Source organism: Drosophila nasuta, unplaced genomic scaffold (genome assembly GCF_023558535.2).
Source record: "Drosophila nasuta strain 15112-1781.00 unplaced genomic scaffold, ASM2355853v1 ctg16_pilon, whole genome shotgun sequence".
NCBI classification, from domain to species: domain Eukaryota; kingdom Metazoa; phylum Arthropoda; class Insecta; order Diptera; family Drosophilidae; genus Drosophila; species Drosophila nasuta.
The window spans coordinates 802,295-819,295 of NW_026869398.1; the positions used below are offsets into that span (position 1 = coordinate 802,295).

A 17,001-nucleotide genomic window follows, 5' to 3' on the forward strand; every position below is an offset into this window, starting at 1 on the left:
TAAATTACGTTTATTTATCCATTAATCGTCACTACTTATTTCAGTTTATATATATATAATATATAACTTTTTTTTTTTTTTTTTTATATTTTTATACTAACGGTAGTACCATCAAGTGCTCCAGCGAGCCAGGGGCTTGTTGACGCGCGGACAAAACAAAATATATTTTTGAACAGCATGCATTAATCGAAAACCGCGAATAAATATTAAAAAGACGTTGGACAGCTAATGAAATAAACTAGTATTACTATATTAATACGGAAGAAAAATATGTTAGTAATAATGTATATGGGCAATTCAGTGAATAAAAAAAAAAACATAACCTGAAACAATTTTAAAAATAAGAAAAGATCACTCTTATAGCTCTAGATTAGTGCTTTAATTAGAGCTAAGAATGGTTTTGGAATTTTCTTACTGTTTTGTTTTCTGTTTTGATAATTGCAAAAATTAACAAATTCGTACGCAACACCAAAAAATGAACGAATTTATATATTTTATCGTAAAACAGAACAAGTTTATAAAATCAATCTTAGCTCTAAAAATAGTGCTAATCCAAAGCTTTAAGAATAACCTTCACTTATTTTTAAAATTGTTTTAGATTATATTTTTTGTGTTAACTGTAAAGGTGGTCGCACGCGACACTTAACAGTCAGCAACGCTCAGTAACAGAAGCAAGGTTCAGCAATAATAGACCACTACGGTAAGGTGGTAATAGGTTTCGGTTCCAATTTAAGTTACGAAGACCAAATATCAAAAATTGTTTGTGCAGCGCCTCAATCCTATCTTGAGAAACCCAATGCTGGGGATTCCAGATAAGATATCCATACTTAAGTATAGGACAAGTACTCCGCTTGCCCTATTTACAAGACAGAATATGTTTATCAAATTTTAGTTTTGCTCTATTCGCTCTAGAGTATCATATAAAACATACAAAAGTACCCGGGTGTGCTCTATAACAGAAGGAAGATCATTTATGAACAAAGTAAACAATAGAGGAGCCAAATGACTACCCTGGGGTACACCAAAAGTAACTTGGACACATTTAGATACAAAGTCATTATAATAAACATTCTGAATTCTGTTGGAAAGGTATGAGGAGATCCACTCAATTAGGCTATGAGCTAACCCTAAAAGATTAAGTTTATACAGTAAGAGGTGATGATTTACTGAGTCAAAGGCCTAACTAAAATCGGTGTAAATGACATCCGTTTGCATTTTATTCTCAATAAGTTAGTAGATGTGGACAAGAGGTGGAGAACATTCGATAGTCTGCGCCATCTATAGTGATTGATAGTTTCCATAAACTATCGACGATAGCAAGGAAAATCTATCGTCGATAGTTGTCGATAGCGCAGTAAAAGAAAAAAATATGGAGAGCGTGTCGATAGTGGCCAACCATCGATAGTCTCGATAGTTCTCCACCTCTAGTCTCTAGGTATAATATACGATTTTTTTCAGATTTTTGGAAAAGAGCATCAATTAACAGATAATTTAAACATATTAAGAGCGGTTTTCAGATACTACCAGCGCAATACCTTAGCACCGTGCCTGCCGAGAATGAAACAGAATATGTCGTTTGGAAAAGTCAGCAATTAAATCTGCAATATCAGGACCATTAGATAATGTCATATTCTCCAAGGACATTAATGCTGGCTAAGACGCGGATCTACGCTTCGAATTTATGAAGTCATAAAATCGTTTTGAATCACGTTGATATCTTATTCTGCACTTACGCAAATAATCATTATAACAGTTATGAGTGCGGAAAGCTGCTTGAGCACTAGAATAGCGGAGAAAATCAAGGGAAGAGCAAGTTTTCTTGAATCATTTGAGTTTTTGGGTGCCACAGAGCCCTTTTTTCAGGGATTTCGAAAATATTGACTATTTTGCCAGTGCTTTTGCTAAAAACAGTAATGAAGCTTTCATTTTATGGATGCTACTTAAATTGTTGAGCAACACCATAATTTAATAAAAGCAGACAGTCAACAAATCAATTGATGAAGAAGAGCACGACCAAAATGTAAACTATTTCTGTTAAAATGTAAGGAATTTAATTTTAAATAATTTAAGGGTGGGGCTAAAGAAATACACAATTCATTTGGCAAAAGGATTGGATGCGGTTCGAAGAATTCTTCGCTCTCTATAGTCTCCTTTTGCAGTTTCTTTTTGGGAGACTTCAGTTAGTCGCGCAATTTCAATAAAAATATTTACACCGGCCTACTTTGAATTCAGCCGGCAACAGCTGATAGCCGAGAATTACCCAATAATAATTGTTTATTGGGTAGAAGAGAATTTTTTTTATTTAGAAAAGTAAGATTTTATGCGAACTAAAATCTTATTTCTAAGTTTATTATTGCATTGCAGTTTAATTCACATTTTTAATTATTATAAATTAATAAAAACAAGTAAGAAAGCTACAGTCGAGTGTACTCGACTGTGAGATACCCGCTACCCAATTTGATTAAAGCCAATATATTTTGCGGTATTATTCTCGAAATATACCAAATATACTGCAAATACACTAAAAATATACCAAATGGTATATGTGGTATATCGATATAGTACCGCATTCAAAATATACCATGGACGGCTCAATATACCAGATTGTCAGCCAAAGCAACTCAGACCCCTAGTAAGTAGGCGTATTTGCCCATACAAAAGTATTTCTTTAATAACTTGGACAATTTTTATCTGATCGCAATCAAATTTTCAGGAATCATAACTACTATAGTTATTATTATATATACCAAAATTCACAACCTTAGCTTTAAAATTACGCTTGTTATTCGATTTTTTTGATTTGCGGGGGCGGAAGTGGGCGTGGCAAAAATTTGAAACAAACTTGATCTGCGTGCAAACATAACAAATGTTGTCGAAAAAAAATTATAGCTCTATCTCTTATAGTCTCTGAGATCTAGGTGTTCATACGGACGGACGGACAGACACACAGACGGACAGACGGACAGACGGACATGGCTATATCGTCTCGGCTGTTGACGCTGATCAAGAATATATATACTTTATAGGGTCGGAGATGCCTCCTTCTACCTGTTACATACATTTCCTGCCGGCACAAAGTTATAATACCCTTCTACCCTATGGGTAGCGGGTATAAAAATCGAAGAGCAAGTGGAATTCTAAAACTAGAGTCACGATACATTTGGGTCAATCAGAACAACAGTCTTTATAATTTCTGATAGAAGTGGGTGTGTCCAAAATCTAAAACCAACTTTAACTCCGTACAATAACAAGTGATAAAGCTACAGTCGAGTGTGCTCGACTGTGATATACCCGCTTCCCACTTTAAATAAAAGCTAAACAGTTTAATATTCCCAAAAATATACCAAATTAATATACCACAAATAATCAAATATACTGAAGGTTGTTTTTGGTATATCGCTAAAAACATAAATACCACATGGAGCGCAAAATATACCAGATCGTCAGCCAACACAACTAAGACCCAATTGCAATAATCGTTTTTTTGTCATACAAAAGCATTTCTTGAATTACTTCGACGTCTTTTATCCGATAGCAACCAAATGTTCACCAATAATAAATAATGTAGTTATTATTGACTGCTAACATTATATACATATACATATGATAAGTGCTGTCGAAAACAAATTATGTATGTATATCTCTATTTCTTAGTCTCCAAATCCGAGTGTTCAGACAGACATACGGGCACGGCTTTATCTTCTCGGCTGTTGATGCTGATCAAGAATATAAATACATACATATGTACACCTAAGGGTAACGGGTATAAAAATAAAATAAAACAGCGTGGCAAGAATTCACAATTTTTCGCATTGAATATTAGATGCACGCAAACAAATTCAGAATTACATATGTATGTATGTACTAGCTGAATCGATCCAGCTCCGATTGATTTGCCCCCCTATGAATTTGTTTCATGAGTAAGCTGCACTTTCTTGATTATTATGAAACTATACTATTTTTGAAATTATTATTATAAACAATTTTTTTTTTTCAATTTGTATGTCCAGGGAAATATTTAAATTTTTTGTAATTTTCAAAGAAATTTTCGCTTTTAGTATCATGCCTTTTTAATGACACTTCTTAGGTATTTAAAAGTACGGTTACATTAAACAGTGACCACGTGTTGAAATAATTTTTTGTAATCAAAGATTAGCAAACAATGTGTGTATGTATGTATATACATACCGTACATATGCATATACATACGTACATATGCATGTACATGCATACGCACATGAGTACATACATATGTACATACATGTGTACATACTGACGTTCATATGTATGAATGTACATACGTTCGTGCCTCTGTTGTAAAAATTCTTATGTATAGACATTTCTGAGATTAACTTTGGCATTTCCAATTCTTAAGCAGAACACAATGGATGCTATTTCCAACGGATGGTTTAGTGAAATCCAGGATGATTTGTGGCCCGGTCAATCGTTTTCATTGAAAATTAAGCAGCTTCTTCATAAAGAAAAGTCAAAATTCCAAGACATTCAAGTGGTTGAAACGTAAGTTTTTTAATGTATCATAAGCATGCCAAGACAGTAAAGAATACAAATATATGTACATATGTTTTTTAAAGAAAGTTTCATTACAAATATGAATGTAGAGTTCATATCTTCAAACTTCAGAACATGAAAATAAATTTAGGTTTAATAAGGTTGAACTCATTACATCAAAAGCTACTTTATTTATATTTAAATTTTGTTCATTAATTTTCTGAGAAATTAAATAAACATTTTCTTTTTGTAGTAGTTATGTACATTTTGCTTCACATTTATGTAAAAATAATTATATTGATTTATTCAATTAAATTCAATTTGTGACTAAACTGTGTGGAGTAAAGTATTAAAATTACCATTTTTGTACTTGAGTCGGCAAAACAATGTTTTTACGCTTATTTTGATTTACAGTTTTTGTATCCGAATTCGGATCACAAGCGTTTAAATAAAAAATTATTGAACCTAGTAAAATTTATTAAAAATAAGTAAGAAAAATTTAAATCATTTGTAATAGATTGTCATTTTTTAATTATTTTCATAATTATTGCTCAATTTGCAAAAACCATTATCAGCATGTGTTGTTTAGATTATGTGGCAACACAAAAGTGATAAAGATCACGGCAAACAAGTAACAAATTATAATAACGTATATTCTGAATCTTATTTGTTATAATATGTATGTACTATATGTACATATTTTCGAAATTAAATTTGACACCACATAATAATAAAGTAGATAGATTGGCATTTAATCTGCAATATCTGTATTCTGATAACTCATTGGTATTTTTGGATAAAAGAATTCGATATTTCTGGTTTTTTTCAGTGAAACATATGGAAGGTGTCTAATATTAGACGGAATCATTCAATGCACATCCCGAGATGAATTTTCATATCAAGAAATGATTTCATTTTTGCCGCTTTGTTGCCATCCTAATCCAGAGAAAGTTCTGATTGTTGGTGGCGGAGATGGCGGTGTGGCTCGCGAAGTTGTAAAGCATCCATTGGTTAAGGAAGTGCATCAAGTAGAAATTGACGATCGAGTTGTTGAATTGTCTAAGAAATATCTTCCTAGTATGGCTTGCGGTTTTGAGAGCGAAAAAAGTAAAACTTACTATCGGTGATGGCTTTGAATATATGAAAAATCACAAAAATGAATTTGATGTGATTATAACCGATAGTTCAGATCCAATCGGTCCTGCGGTCAGCTTATTCCAAGATAGTTACTATGAGTTACTCAAAAATGCCCTACGAGAAGGAGGTATAGTGTGCTCTCAAGGCGGAAGTTTTTGGTTAGATTTCGATTACGTTAAAAAAACCATGAATGGTTGCAAATTGCACTTTCCAAAAGTTGGCTATGCAATAACTTCTATCCCGTCGTATCCATGTGGTCATATAGGATTTATAATAGGATCCCTAGACGCAAACAGATGTCTTCATGATCCAATAAAAAAGTTTGAGTCAACAGAAATTGATTCGTTACATTTGAAATACTACACAAGCCAAATTCATTCAGCAGCTTTCACATTACCGCGATGGATTGAAAAACATTTTTACGCCTAACGCTAAAAAAAACAATAATATTGTAAAAAAGCAATTTGTGTGTATTTAAATAATAAAGAAATAATTGCCTTCCGGTTATAAGGCAAATATACATATACATATATGTTAACTATTTGTTGTATTATAATAAACTTTTTTGGTTTTAACACTAATAAATATAGTTAAAATCAATTAAGTTTATAAAAACATCTAAACTCTTATAGGGACAATAAGTAAAAAAGCTTCAGTCAAGTGTGATCCACTGTGAGATAACGCTATCCATTTTACAATATATGCAAACTGTTATTATTATTATATTAACAATAAATAAGATGTCATTTGAAAATCGGTATTAACTCACATGATTTGAGACCAAAACGTACGTTTTCGTTTTTAGGTGATCCAGTATTCACAAATTTGTGGTCATCGTTTTGCTATTGGACGTTTTATTTCGTATTATTGAAACAGCTGACGTGTGTTTTAGTCAGAAGTAAACAACGCGAAAAAATGCATTCGTATGTTTTATTTACTACGTGGATAGAATTCACATTAGGATTATTTTACCCTGCATAGATGATTTATGCCTTCCTGAAAGAAATTTACTTACCTTTGGTCTTTTTGGCAAATAAAGATTTGAAACTTACTTTAAATCAGTGGAACGGCAATCAGCTGTTTCCCACAATAAAGGGGATGTCATCATTTAGCCGATTTCATTCCAGTGATTTCATCAACTTTTTTTGTATACAATTTTAGCACTTAACTAATTAAATTAAATCAATTATTTTTTAAAAAACATATTTTACCCAACTTCAACAAATGTAATGCCATATTTAATGTCATTATTGAAGTATTTTTTACTTGCTTTTCATTCCACCAAAAGTATGACAGCTTAGGCGATAACTCATGGTGTCGGACTTATCGGTCGCTCACCATAACGAAAATGGTTGTTGCCGACGGCAAAATTTTATTTGCAAATTTGAGGTGGGGTCAGAAACTAGTCGTTTTAAAAATAATTACATGCCTAATTGATCTTCTGACGGTCTTAAAAAAACGACAACAAACCAATGACTCAACTATTTTTTTTGTTTTGCAAATTCGATCCGATTTGGTGTAGAAAAAGGTATTTACTTTACATTTCGGCAAGACAAACTTGCACGTTTTGCAATTAGAAAGAATCTTGTGAAACTGGGGCAAACAAGTAAATAAGACTCACCATCTTTTTTCTTTATGCCTACTAAAGTTCATCACGTAGATGTGAACGGTAGGAAATAGCCAGGTTTGCACCGGTATTGGAGCCATTTGTGGTGGATCAGGTAGTGCGTTAAGGATCTTGCATTTTTGACAAAATGATTTGTAAAGCACATGGAATATGGTATTGCTGATAGTGGTTTTATGATTTTCATGATTTCATTCCATTTTCATGATGGAATTTGACTATCAAAACAGATGTGTACTGCTCTCTGCAAGACTTTTAGGTCTTTCTTGTTGTTGATAGTATCAGCTCTGCCTTGATTGATTTCGTTGACATTCAATCCATAAATCTAGATACATATGTGTACTTACGACTATGCGCGCCTGTTTATAAAAAAAGCTTTCTGCTCTACAAACCATTTCTGTACCCAAGTTTTCAGGCATGATTGCAGTTAATTTTTACTTTTAGACGCTCTATGTATAATATGGACGTGGCCAGGAAATATTATTGGGAATTTGCCTTATACGAAAACCTATCGTAATTTGGATGTACATATATAGCTCCGGTGAATTAGACACGAAGGGAGGCGTTCGAAAACTATCAAGAGCATTTAGCAAATTTCCCACTTTGATGCTACTGTTGATTTTTGTTGCGGCATCAGGGAAATTGAGTTTCTTCTGAATTCATCGTCGCTTTGCTACATCGGAAGTATTCAATATTTCCCCGACTCTATGCATGACGAATTGTTGAAATTTTGGTAGGTTAGTCTTTAGCCATTGCGAAATGGTTTTCGAATCCGACCCGAATGTGACGGTATCTTTTAGACCACGTACTTTTAGAACTCGGAGTTTCATACGCGGAATACACACAGGCTTCAGCGTTGCGACTTTGCGTATGGCTGCTGTTAGAAGACAGCCATACGTATTACCATCATAGAATTTCAGTTGCTTGCACTTGTAGTGGTAGCAGTCGTTATGAAGGCATCTATTTATCCCACCCGATGGTTGCCCCCCAAACACGCTGAAATAGGATTTTAAATTTGACGGTGTAAAATGACAGCAATCCAAAGGGGTCAAATATCGACATAAGGACTTGTAGTATCTCTAGTTTAGATGGGATTGGATTCAACGCAGACGTGCTCACCTAAGAATGTACTTTAAATCATCAGTTCTGGGTTCCCAATCCGTGCATAACATTTTCTCGGTGACTTTAAGCTGCACTGGACTCTTGACAGAGTTTGACACCCAAGTAGCGTAGCTCGAATCCGCCTGCCTGATGAATTGACCGCAACTGTGCATCACCACATTCACTGAGGTGGCTTCGATTCGAGTTGTGTCGCTAGTCCATTGAAGACAAAATTGGAATGGTTCACCTTTAATGCCTCTCTGTGCATCCGTCCAAGCCACACGGTTTTTTGAGAAAGCATACCTTGCGATTATTTTTTAAATATAGCACGCCTTTTTTGACCTAACAGTCGCCTATCTATACTTCCCAGAGGAACGTTGAAATTCGCCTTACTGAATGATAGGATATTCCGTTAATATACATGTAATGCAAATGCTGATTGCGGCTTTTCACGCGCTTTTAATATGTGCGTTTACTCTGCTTACTAACGTCGATTCAACAGTTAAAGCTGCTTATGCTATTTGATATAGCCAATCGCTGAATTCCTTAATAATTAGTATCGCCAGCCTTTAGCCTGTCTCAATATTTACGGTCGCATCTACGGCAAGTGATGCTTCCACTTATCCCACTGCACCCAATCAGCTGATTTCGTGTCATAAGTATCATAAGCCTATTTGCATTTTAATAAGTTAGAAATAATGTCTTGAAATCTATTGTTGATAAAATCGTCTTTCTATGCGACAAAATTACAGAAATTATTTGGAAATGATATCAATCCGCTCGATTCATCGACAGGTACTTGACCATTACTTATAGTCAATTCCTCAGAGAAATCTTCTGCAGATGTATCATTAAGCGATGCAACTCTCATGTTTATTGTCAGCTGCAGTTTACTCACATAGCGCCTTAGATTCGACGTTTTGAGGCAAGCATTTATTTCGTCGGCAGCCGTAGATCTTGGAACTACTGGCAGTGTTTGGCGGAAATAACCAGACAGTAAAATCATTGCTCGTCCAAAACATCTCGAGTCATTCCGTAAATCTTTCAATGGTCGCTTAAGTGCCTTCGTCCAAGATGATGATTTTCGATGCCGATAAAACTTTGCCCACTGAATTTTTTTCATAATATTACTCGTTGGTTCTTCAATAGTTTGAAGATTTACCGGTGATGTTAATGCTGAATGAGCCGTAAAGTATCCTAACAATGTGGCTGGTATTCCAGAAAAAGCATCTGCATTCCTTATGTTGGATCTTGCACGAACAGTGGCTAAAACTACAGACATGAGGAATGTCTTACCTATTCGACCGGGGGCATTTAGGAAATATAAACCCCCATTTCCATCGCCGATTGCGTTTAGAAAGTATCATAAACTTCCTTTTGTTGAGAATTCAATAGGGGTACATTCATTTGAAATACTAAATCTAATTCCTGATGATCATATTTACGTACCCTTTAAAATTCTCAATAAAATGCGTCATTAATTTCACGATTTGGTGCTGGCATTCCTAATCTGATTAATTAAGTACCGCACACACATGAGGTAACACATATCTTCGATCAAGAGATCCTCATTCTTCTCAACATCGTGATTTCTGGAAGTGACACGAATTTTATGTAAAATATCTTCTGACATATTATCCTTATATTTGTGCCACAAGTTACATGGGTTTGATGTCCGTATCTGACTTGGAGATGCATAGATAAAGACTTCAGCGGTTGTCGTTTCCCAATGGGTGTCGTTTTCTAATAAGTTCAGTTTTATACATGCAGCAAACAATCAAAGATTATTGGGCAACTCTCGGTTGAGATGCAATCAGTTGTTTACGATTGTGTTCAAATTAGACTGGTGCATATATTTTGATTTAAAATGCCTATTGCGCGATTCATTGCAATCAAGGAGCTGAAAAAAATTATTTAAAATTAAATTTCTTTAATTTGCTTTTTTTTCTCTTCTTCAATCATTTTCTTTACTGCCTCTTTGTCTGTCTTACTCAATTTGAATGGAGCCCATAATCTAAACAACACATGCTGCAAATTGCACAATAAATACTAAAATAAAGAGAAAATATCAATCCATTCTAAATAAAATTAATTTTTCGTTACATATTTTTAATAAATTTAAACAACGTTTATAACAATTTTTAAATTATTTTTAAAACTTACATTTGAATGCGAATACAAAAACATGTCATCATTATAAATCAAAGTCAGCGATTTTTCAAGTGATTTAACTGCATTTGCAAGTAGATCAAGTTTGTTTCAAATTTTTTCCACGCCCCCACAAATTAAAGAAATCGAATAAAAAGCTTAATATTAAAGCTAGAGCTGCAAATTTTTGAGTATACAATAATAACAATAGTATTTGTGATGTCTGAAAGCTTGGTTGCGATCAGATAAAAATTGTGGAAGTTAAAGAAATACTTTTGCGTGGGCAAAAACGCCTACTTACTAGGGGTTTTAGTTGCTTTGGCCGACAATCTGGTATATTACGCCGTCTATGGTATATTTTGAAAACTATATCGATATAACAACCATTTGGTATATAGTGCTTACAAAAAAAGAATTACGGCTTTATTTTATTATATAAAATTGTAAGTCATCAAAAATCAATGTACGATTAGTTCATATAATATTCTGTCAGTAAGCTTGAAAGGGAATGAAAAAATTTAAATCACATTAAAAAAACATAAAATGCATATGTATATTCTCCAACGCGGTCCGTGTGCCAGTGCCATTTAACTGCAAACATAAAGAACGCGAGCAATTGTTGTTGTCTTCATCTTCAAGACTTTCGTCGCGGCAAAACAAAATTGTCGTGCGCTAGCTGCTTGTCAGTGAGGCAACAGCAACTTTTTTTTTGAAAATGGTATTAGCTACAAATCTAGCAACTTTTTATTTTTTGTTAGCTATTTTAGCAATTTTATATTTATATTTTATTTAAGCCTTTTTACTTTGTATTGTTGCCATTCACTGCAAAAGTTGCGATTAGTAGTTCACAATGAAATCGGTACTTTTATTTAACTTAATGCTTCGATTATATGAGCTACTTGAGTTCACTGACTTGAAAAGTTAACTGCATTTTCAAAGTTCACTGTGCCAAGTGTTTTTTATACCCTTTTACCCTATGGGTAGTGGCAGGAAATGTAACTTTGTGCCGGCCGGAAATGTATGTAACAGGTAGAAGGAAGCATCTCCGACCCTATAAGTATATATATTCTTAATCAGCGTCAACAGCCGAGACGATCTAGCCTTGTCCGTCTGCCTGTCTAACCGTCTGTCCGTATGAAACACTGGATCTCATAGACTATAAGAGATAGAGCAATAATTTTTTTCGACAGCATTTGTTGTTTGCAAGCAGTATGACCAAAAACGCCTACTTACTAGGGGTCTTTGTTGCTTTGGCTGACAATCTTATATACTGTGCTGCCTATGGTATATTTTGAATCTGGTAGTATATATATAGAGGGTATCTCAATCTCAACGAAATCCTGTTTATTTTAATTATTTTATTTCTAATTTCAATATTTTACATTACATTAATATAAAATGAATAGAATCTATCAAAACTAACATTGAAAAGATTTAGAAATTTTTTTTTGGTAATTTTTTTTTATAATTTTTAGCAACTTTTTTTCTGATATCTAGCAACTTTTACTCCGGAGAATTTGGCAGCACTGCGAGCTGCGTTAGAACTTCGAATTTTCGAACGAGCTGAAGACGCTCTGGTGTTCGAATCGCGGCGCTCGACCCGACTGGGGTCGCCATAATTCAGTTTTTAATGATACAAAAAATTGTATGGGATGAAGCAAATATTTATTTATAGTGAGTGGTAATACCCTCATGATTTTGAGTGTGTGTGTATCTCTTAACTTGCTTGCGAATACACTTTGGCAAACAGACTCCTTTTTTGTCATTATTATTGCTTTTGAAGATAGAAACATGAAACTGTGCACAAGATAATTACCTTTAGTTTCAAACAATGAAATCTAAGCTTCACTTTTGAAGTTTACTGAAATAATGTCATTTGTTATATTTAAGATGTCTTTATTATGAATTAAAGTGTTATCATACAATTTGATAATCAATAATTGGTGTACAAAGATTTGCTTCATTAGCCACAAATAGCCGGAGTAAAGCTCGTATGACAAGTATATATGAATTAATTAGCGAGAAAAAAACTTTGGGTGGCAGTGATGTTAAGTAGGGGAGAGTTTGTGGTTCAAGAACAGTGTGGTTCAGTTCAGTGTCGTTGTCTACTCGAACTGTAGCTGAGCTGTCGTTGATTATGATGATCCCGTCGTCCATCTGGGTGATTGCATTCAGGTCGCATGGATAATTTCACAGTGGGCTGTACCTCCTGCATGAGGCTCTTTGGTGCATGAAGCTCCAGAGGCCGGGCGGCAATAAGAGGGTGGGCTGATAAATAGTCGGCAAGAAAATACGTTTTTTTTTTTAATTTTGCTTTTTTATTTCTCAACATAATCTCTTTTTAGACGTATGCACTTGGACCACCGATCCTCCAGTTTCCCAATACCTTCCATAAAATAGGATTTGTCCAGGTCCTCAAAATAGGCGTTTTTTCACAGATTACCTGTTCATTTGAATGAAATTTCTTACCCCCAAGCCATTTTTTTAAGTTTGGAAATATATAATAGTCACAGGGTGCTAAATCTGGAGAATAGGGTGGATGGGGTAGAATTTCGTAGTGCAATTCACACAATTTCGACATGGCGACATGGGTTGCGCTTATTTTCCATTGTGAGCAATCGCGGCACCCATATTGACGAAAGCTTTCTCATGTGTAAAAATTCGTGTAAAATGTTTCCAACGCGTTCCCGAGAAATATTTAGAGCATTTGCAATCTCTCGCAGCTTGATTCGGCGATCATCCAATATCATTCCATGGACTTTATCCACAATTTCTGGTGTTGTCACCTCTCTAGGACGACCCGGGCGATCATCGTCAAAAATGCTTGTCCGCCCGCGTTTAAATTCAGCAGTCCAATATTTTATTGTTGAAAACGATGGAGCTGAATCCTTATAAACTTTGTCTAACTCATTTTTAATATCGCCGTTGGATTTCTCTTTTAAAAACAGAAATCTTATGACAGCACGATATTCGATTTTATTCATGTTGACGACAATGCAAAAGTGAATGCGCTAAAAGTCTCGCCAAAATTACCAGTGTTGATAAAACCGCATGAAACTTTCACAGTAATCAGCTGATAGAAAACACTAATCGAATAAAATATTTACGAATTTTTAAAAAATTTTTTTCTTTGTTATGCCGACTATTTATCAGCCCACCCTCGTATGTGGTTTCAGGCGTAATGGCGCAAACCTCAAGCACGTGAGTTAGTCCACTGCAATCAGCTATGGTGTTATTCATCACTCGTAGCATGTGGTCTTCTTGGATGACAGAAAAAATTGTAATTTTCTTGCAAGCAAATTTAATTTTTGGGAACTTAATAAAATGTACAGCAATGGCTGATTGAAGTACTTTTACGAAAGCAACGGGTGTAAGATCCCCTATGGGAGGGTTCTTCTAGCCAAACCGTTTCCAAATCTGCATGGTCTAAAAAATTTGGGCTAACAATATGAGCGTTTGCTTGTGTAATGGCAAGCATTAAATTTTGCAACTCCATCAACATTCTCTTCCTGGCCAATATGTTTCATATAAATGACTGGTGTCAGCTGGTGTTGACATCAACATCGTCATCACCTTTAACATGGACCCCAAAAAAAATCTAAACTCCTTGCGACCCTTTTTTGCACGCCTAGCGCTTTTAATAAGTTCCGGAGATGTGCAATGTCCACGTTTAAGAGTTTTCAAAACGGAATGCAACAACAGAGGCATTAAATTTTCTGTTTCATTGACTATGTTAGTTCAGATGCTAAATTTCACTTTAGCCTTTATCCTGCCCCAGTATACGTCAAGCGTTTTCGCGTGGAACATCATCTGAAGCAACTTAATATTTAACGTGGATGCAACCCACTGCGAATGCTTTTCTGTTGAATCTTGGCAAATTAGTGTTAATCAATCCGAGAAATTAATTAAGATTGGCTGAACATCACTTAATTTATTTTCATCGATATTTTGCAAAACAAACTGCTTCACAGCAGCTTGTGGGCGATTATTGTTACTCCAAAAATGAAGCAACGTTGAATAGAACAACGTAAATACAACTGCAACATCGAGTATTCCCGTAAATCGGGCAAAAATGTTAATCACCTTTTGATTGTTAACAGTTTAGTAAATAACAATCAGCTTTAAAATTGCCTAGACTGGCCTACGCTTACAAGTTACACTCTACAGAAGCACATTTACATTTATTAGCAAGGACCTAAAAATATACCAACAACACATTGTACGATCAGACAATGACATGTACTACAAATTTAGTGCTAATAATTAATATTACATACCTTGACGATTAAATTCCAACTTCTAGCTTTTTTGCTTGATTTAATATTTGAATATAAAACTCACAAAAAAATTACAAACTTTCGCAGAAAAATTTATTTTTTTTTTTTGTGAATGGAAAGATCATAGTAAAATTGTAACAAATATCAAAAAACGAACGAAGTCCAAAAAGCTTAAAAAATGTAGTAGTATTCATTTATTTAGTTTTAGTATTCTTAATTTGTGGGTGTAAGTTGTGTTCCGAAATTATCGTATGAGGCTCGTCGATTTTATTGGCCTGAGGTCCAATGTACTGTTATTGCACCCACAAATTTTCAAATGTCAGAAAAATATTTTTAGTTTAAAATGAGACGCATGACCAGTATGCAGACTAAAGTGCATGCATTTGATTAAGATCAACGACGATAAGTCGTTGGCGGTAGAGTTGTAATTGATTTTGCATCAAATGGACTTATGCACTCCAAACTTGAACAGCGATCTCATAAAAAAGATTTATATGAAGCAATCGCAAATGGATTGAAGCAATCAGAAAGAGAGGGAAGCTGAATAGAGTCTTGCGAAAGCTAGATTTTGTTCATCCGGGAAAAAGAATTGCGTGTACAAAAGACAGGAACAAATCTTTCATTTATCATGTCCTTTATATGTCGGCGATTTTCTTATAGCTTGCCAGTTGAAGAAGGATTTGAACAGCTAAAGCAGCGATGTCTAACGTATTTGAGGGTGTTCAAGCTTTTTCTAGGTATCAAACGCGTTGGCGAGCTCGGCGAGATTACTTGGGGTCATTCACAGTACATCAAGAATCTATTACGACGGTAGTGACCAATATAAGCAGCAACTATCAGTTAATGTGGCTATCTCGTACAAACAGTCCTAATATTTTGCATTCAGTTGAGCGATGCATGTTCTGTGATATTTAGCATCAAAAACGAAGCTTAGGGTACACTAGCGCAAGTGACAAATTAAGTGCGCAACAACTGGCAAAGAATCCTGTGCATCATTTAACTACATAAATTAATTTTGCACATGAAGGGAAAATGGGGGACAAATAGTTTGTATGTAGTATGTTTTAGCAAATGATATCATCGCAAACGAAGAATTTGCCGAAGCATAAACATATGGATATCACAAATTTGTTTTATTTAAAGTAGCCTTTGTAAATATGCTTGCATTGAGGAATAATGTAACATCAGTGCACTCATACCATAGCTGTTATTTTTCTTCTGTGAACTATTATGAAAGTTACCTATCATAATAAGATTCCTTTAATGATCCTTGTCTTGGTTAAAATCATATCGAAAGAGCGGGAATATATTATATGATCAAAATCCACTTCGCACAGAAAATGGAGGAGTTTAGATATACATAGTTGTTATAGGACATGTTAGCTTTGCTAAAATGGTGTTTGGAGTCACTGCTTTTTTTTATCTTTAGTGCATGAGTGCAGAAGAAATTTGGAGTGTGATTAATTTGGCCCAACAAAGCATTTCAAACAAGAGCAGTTAAGTTGAGGAAAATTAGGAATTTTATTTGTTACATTTGCAAGATCAAATTTTCTTATTCGGCCAAATATATAAAATTGTATAATATCCATTTGGTAATTTTTAAATTTATTACAAATGGTTTTAAGTACTGGTCCTTCTTGCTCGTATATTCTCCCTGCTTCAGATGATGCTTTGTATTTAGCTCATTTTTCTATAATTAATAACATTTCTTCTTTCTGATCGTGATCACTTTATATCCATTGGTGACTTCAATATTGCTGGTATATCATGAATTTTAATGGACTTTGCTCCTCTATATCCCATGTTTTTATTGATAGTCTTTTCGGGGTATCATTGTCTCAGATTAATGGTATTCCAAATTGTTTAAACAGGTCTTATTATTGTTTTAGACCCAGATTCCTGTTCTCTATCGAGAATATCTCCTATATCTTCGCCTGAAGATCCTTACCATCCCACTTTAGAAATTATGTTGGAGCTCCCATTTATTGTGTCAGAGTCTAGTGTACGTTGTGGTGAGCTTTCTCGTTGTTTTCGGAAAACCGATTTTGAGAAACTTGCCCTGCTTATATCTCAAACTGACTGGTCGCAACTTTCTTAGTCTACGAACTTGGATATAGCTGTTGAATTTTTGTATATTACTTTGAACTCGCTATTTGAAGCTTGTGTTCCATCAAGAACTCCAAATTTCTCTGATAAACCCATATG

General features: G+C 34.5%; 2 protein-coding genes across 2 annotated transcripts in view; one reads left to right on the plus strand and one right to left on the minus strand.

Moving 5' to 3' along the window:
* The window catches only part of LOC132797690 (large ribosomal subunit protein uL16), an 88,658-nt gene that overhangs the window by 2,201 nt on the left and 69,456 nt on the right, over positions 1-17,001 (minus strand). The gene's annotated exons all lie outside the window — the stretch shown is intronic.
* LOC132797671 (spermidine synthase) lies at positions 4,300-6,179 on the plus strand. The gene is given in 3 exon segments (XM_060809423.1): positions 4,300-4,518; positions 5,339-5,612; positions 5,614-6,179. Coding segments are annotated over 3 exon segments (870 nt in total). The 5' UTR covers positions 4,300-4,384; the 3' UTR covers positions 6,076-6,179.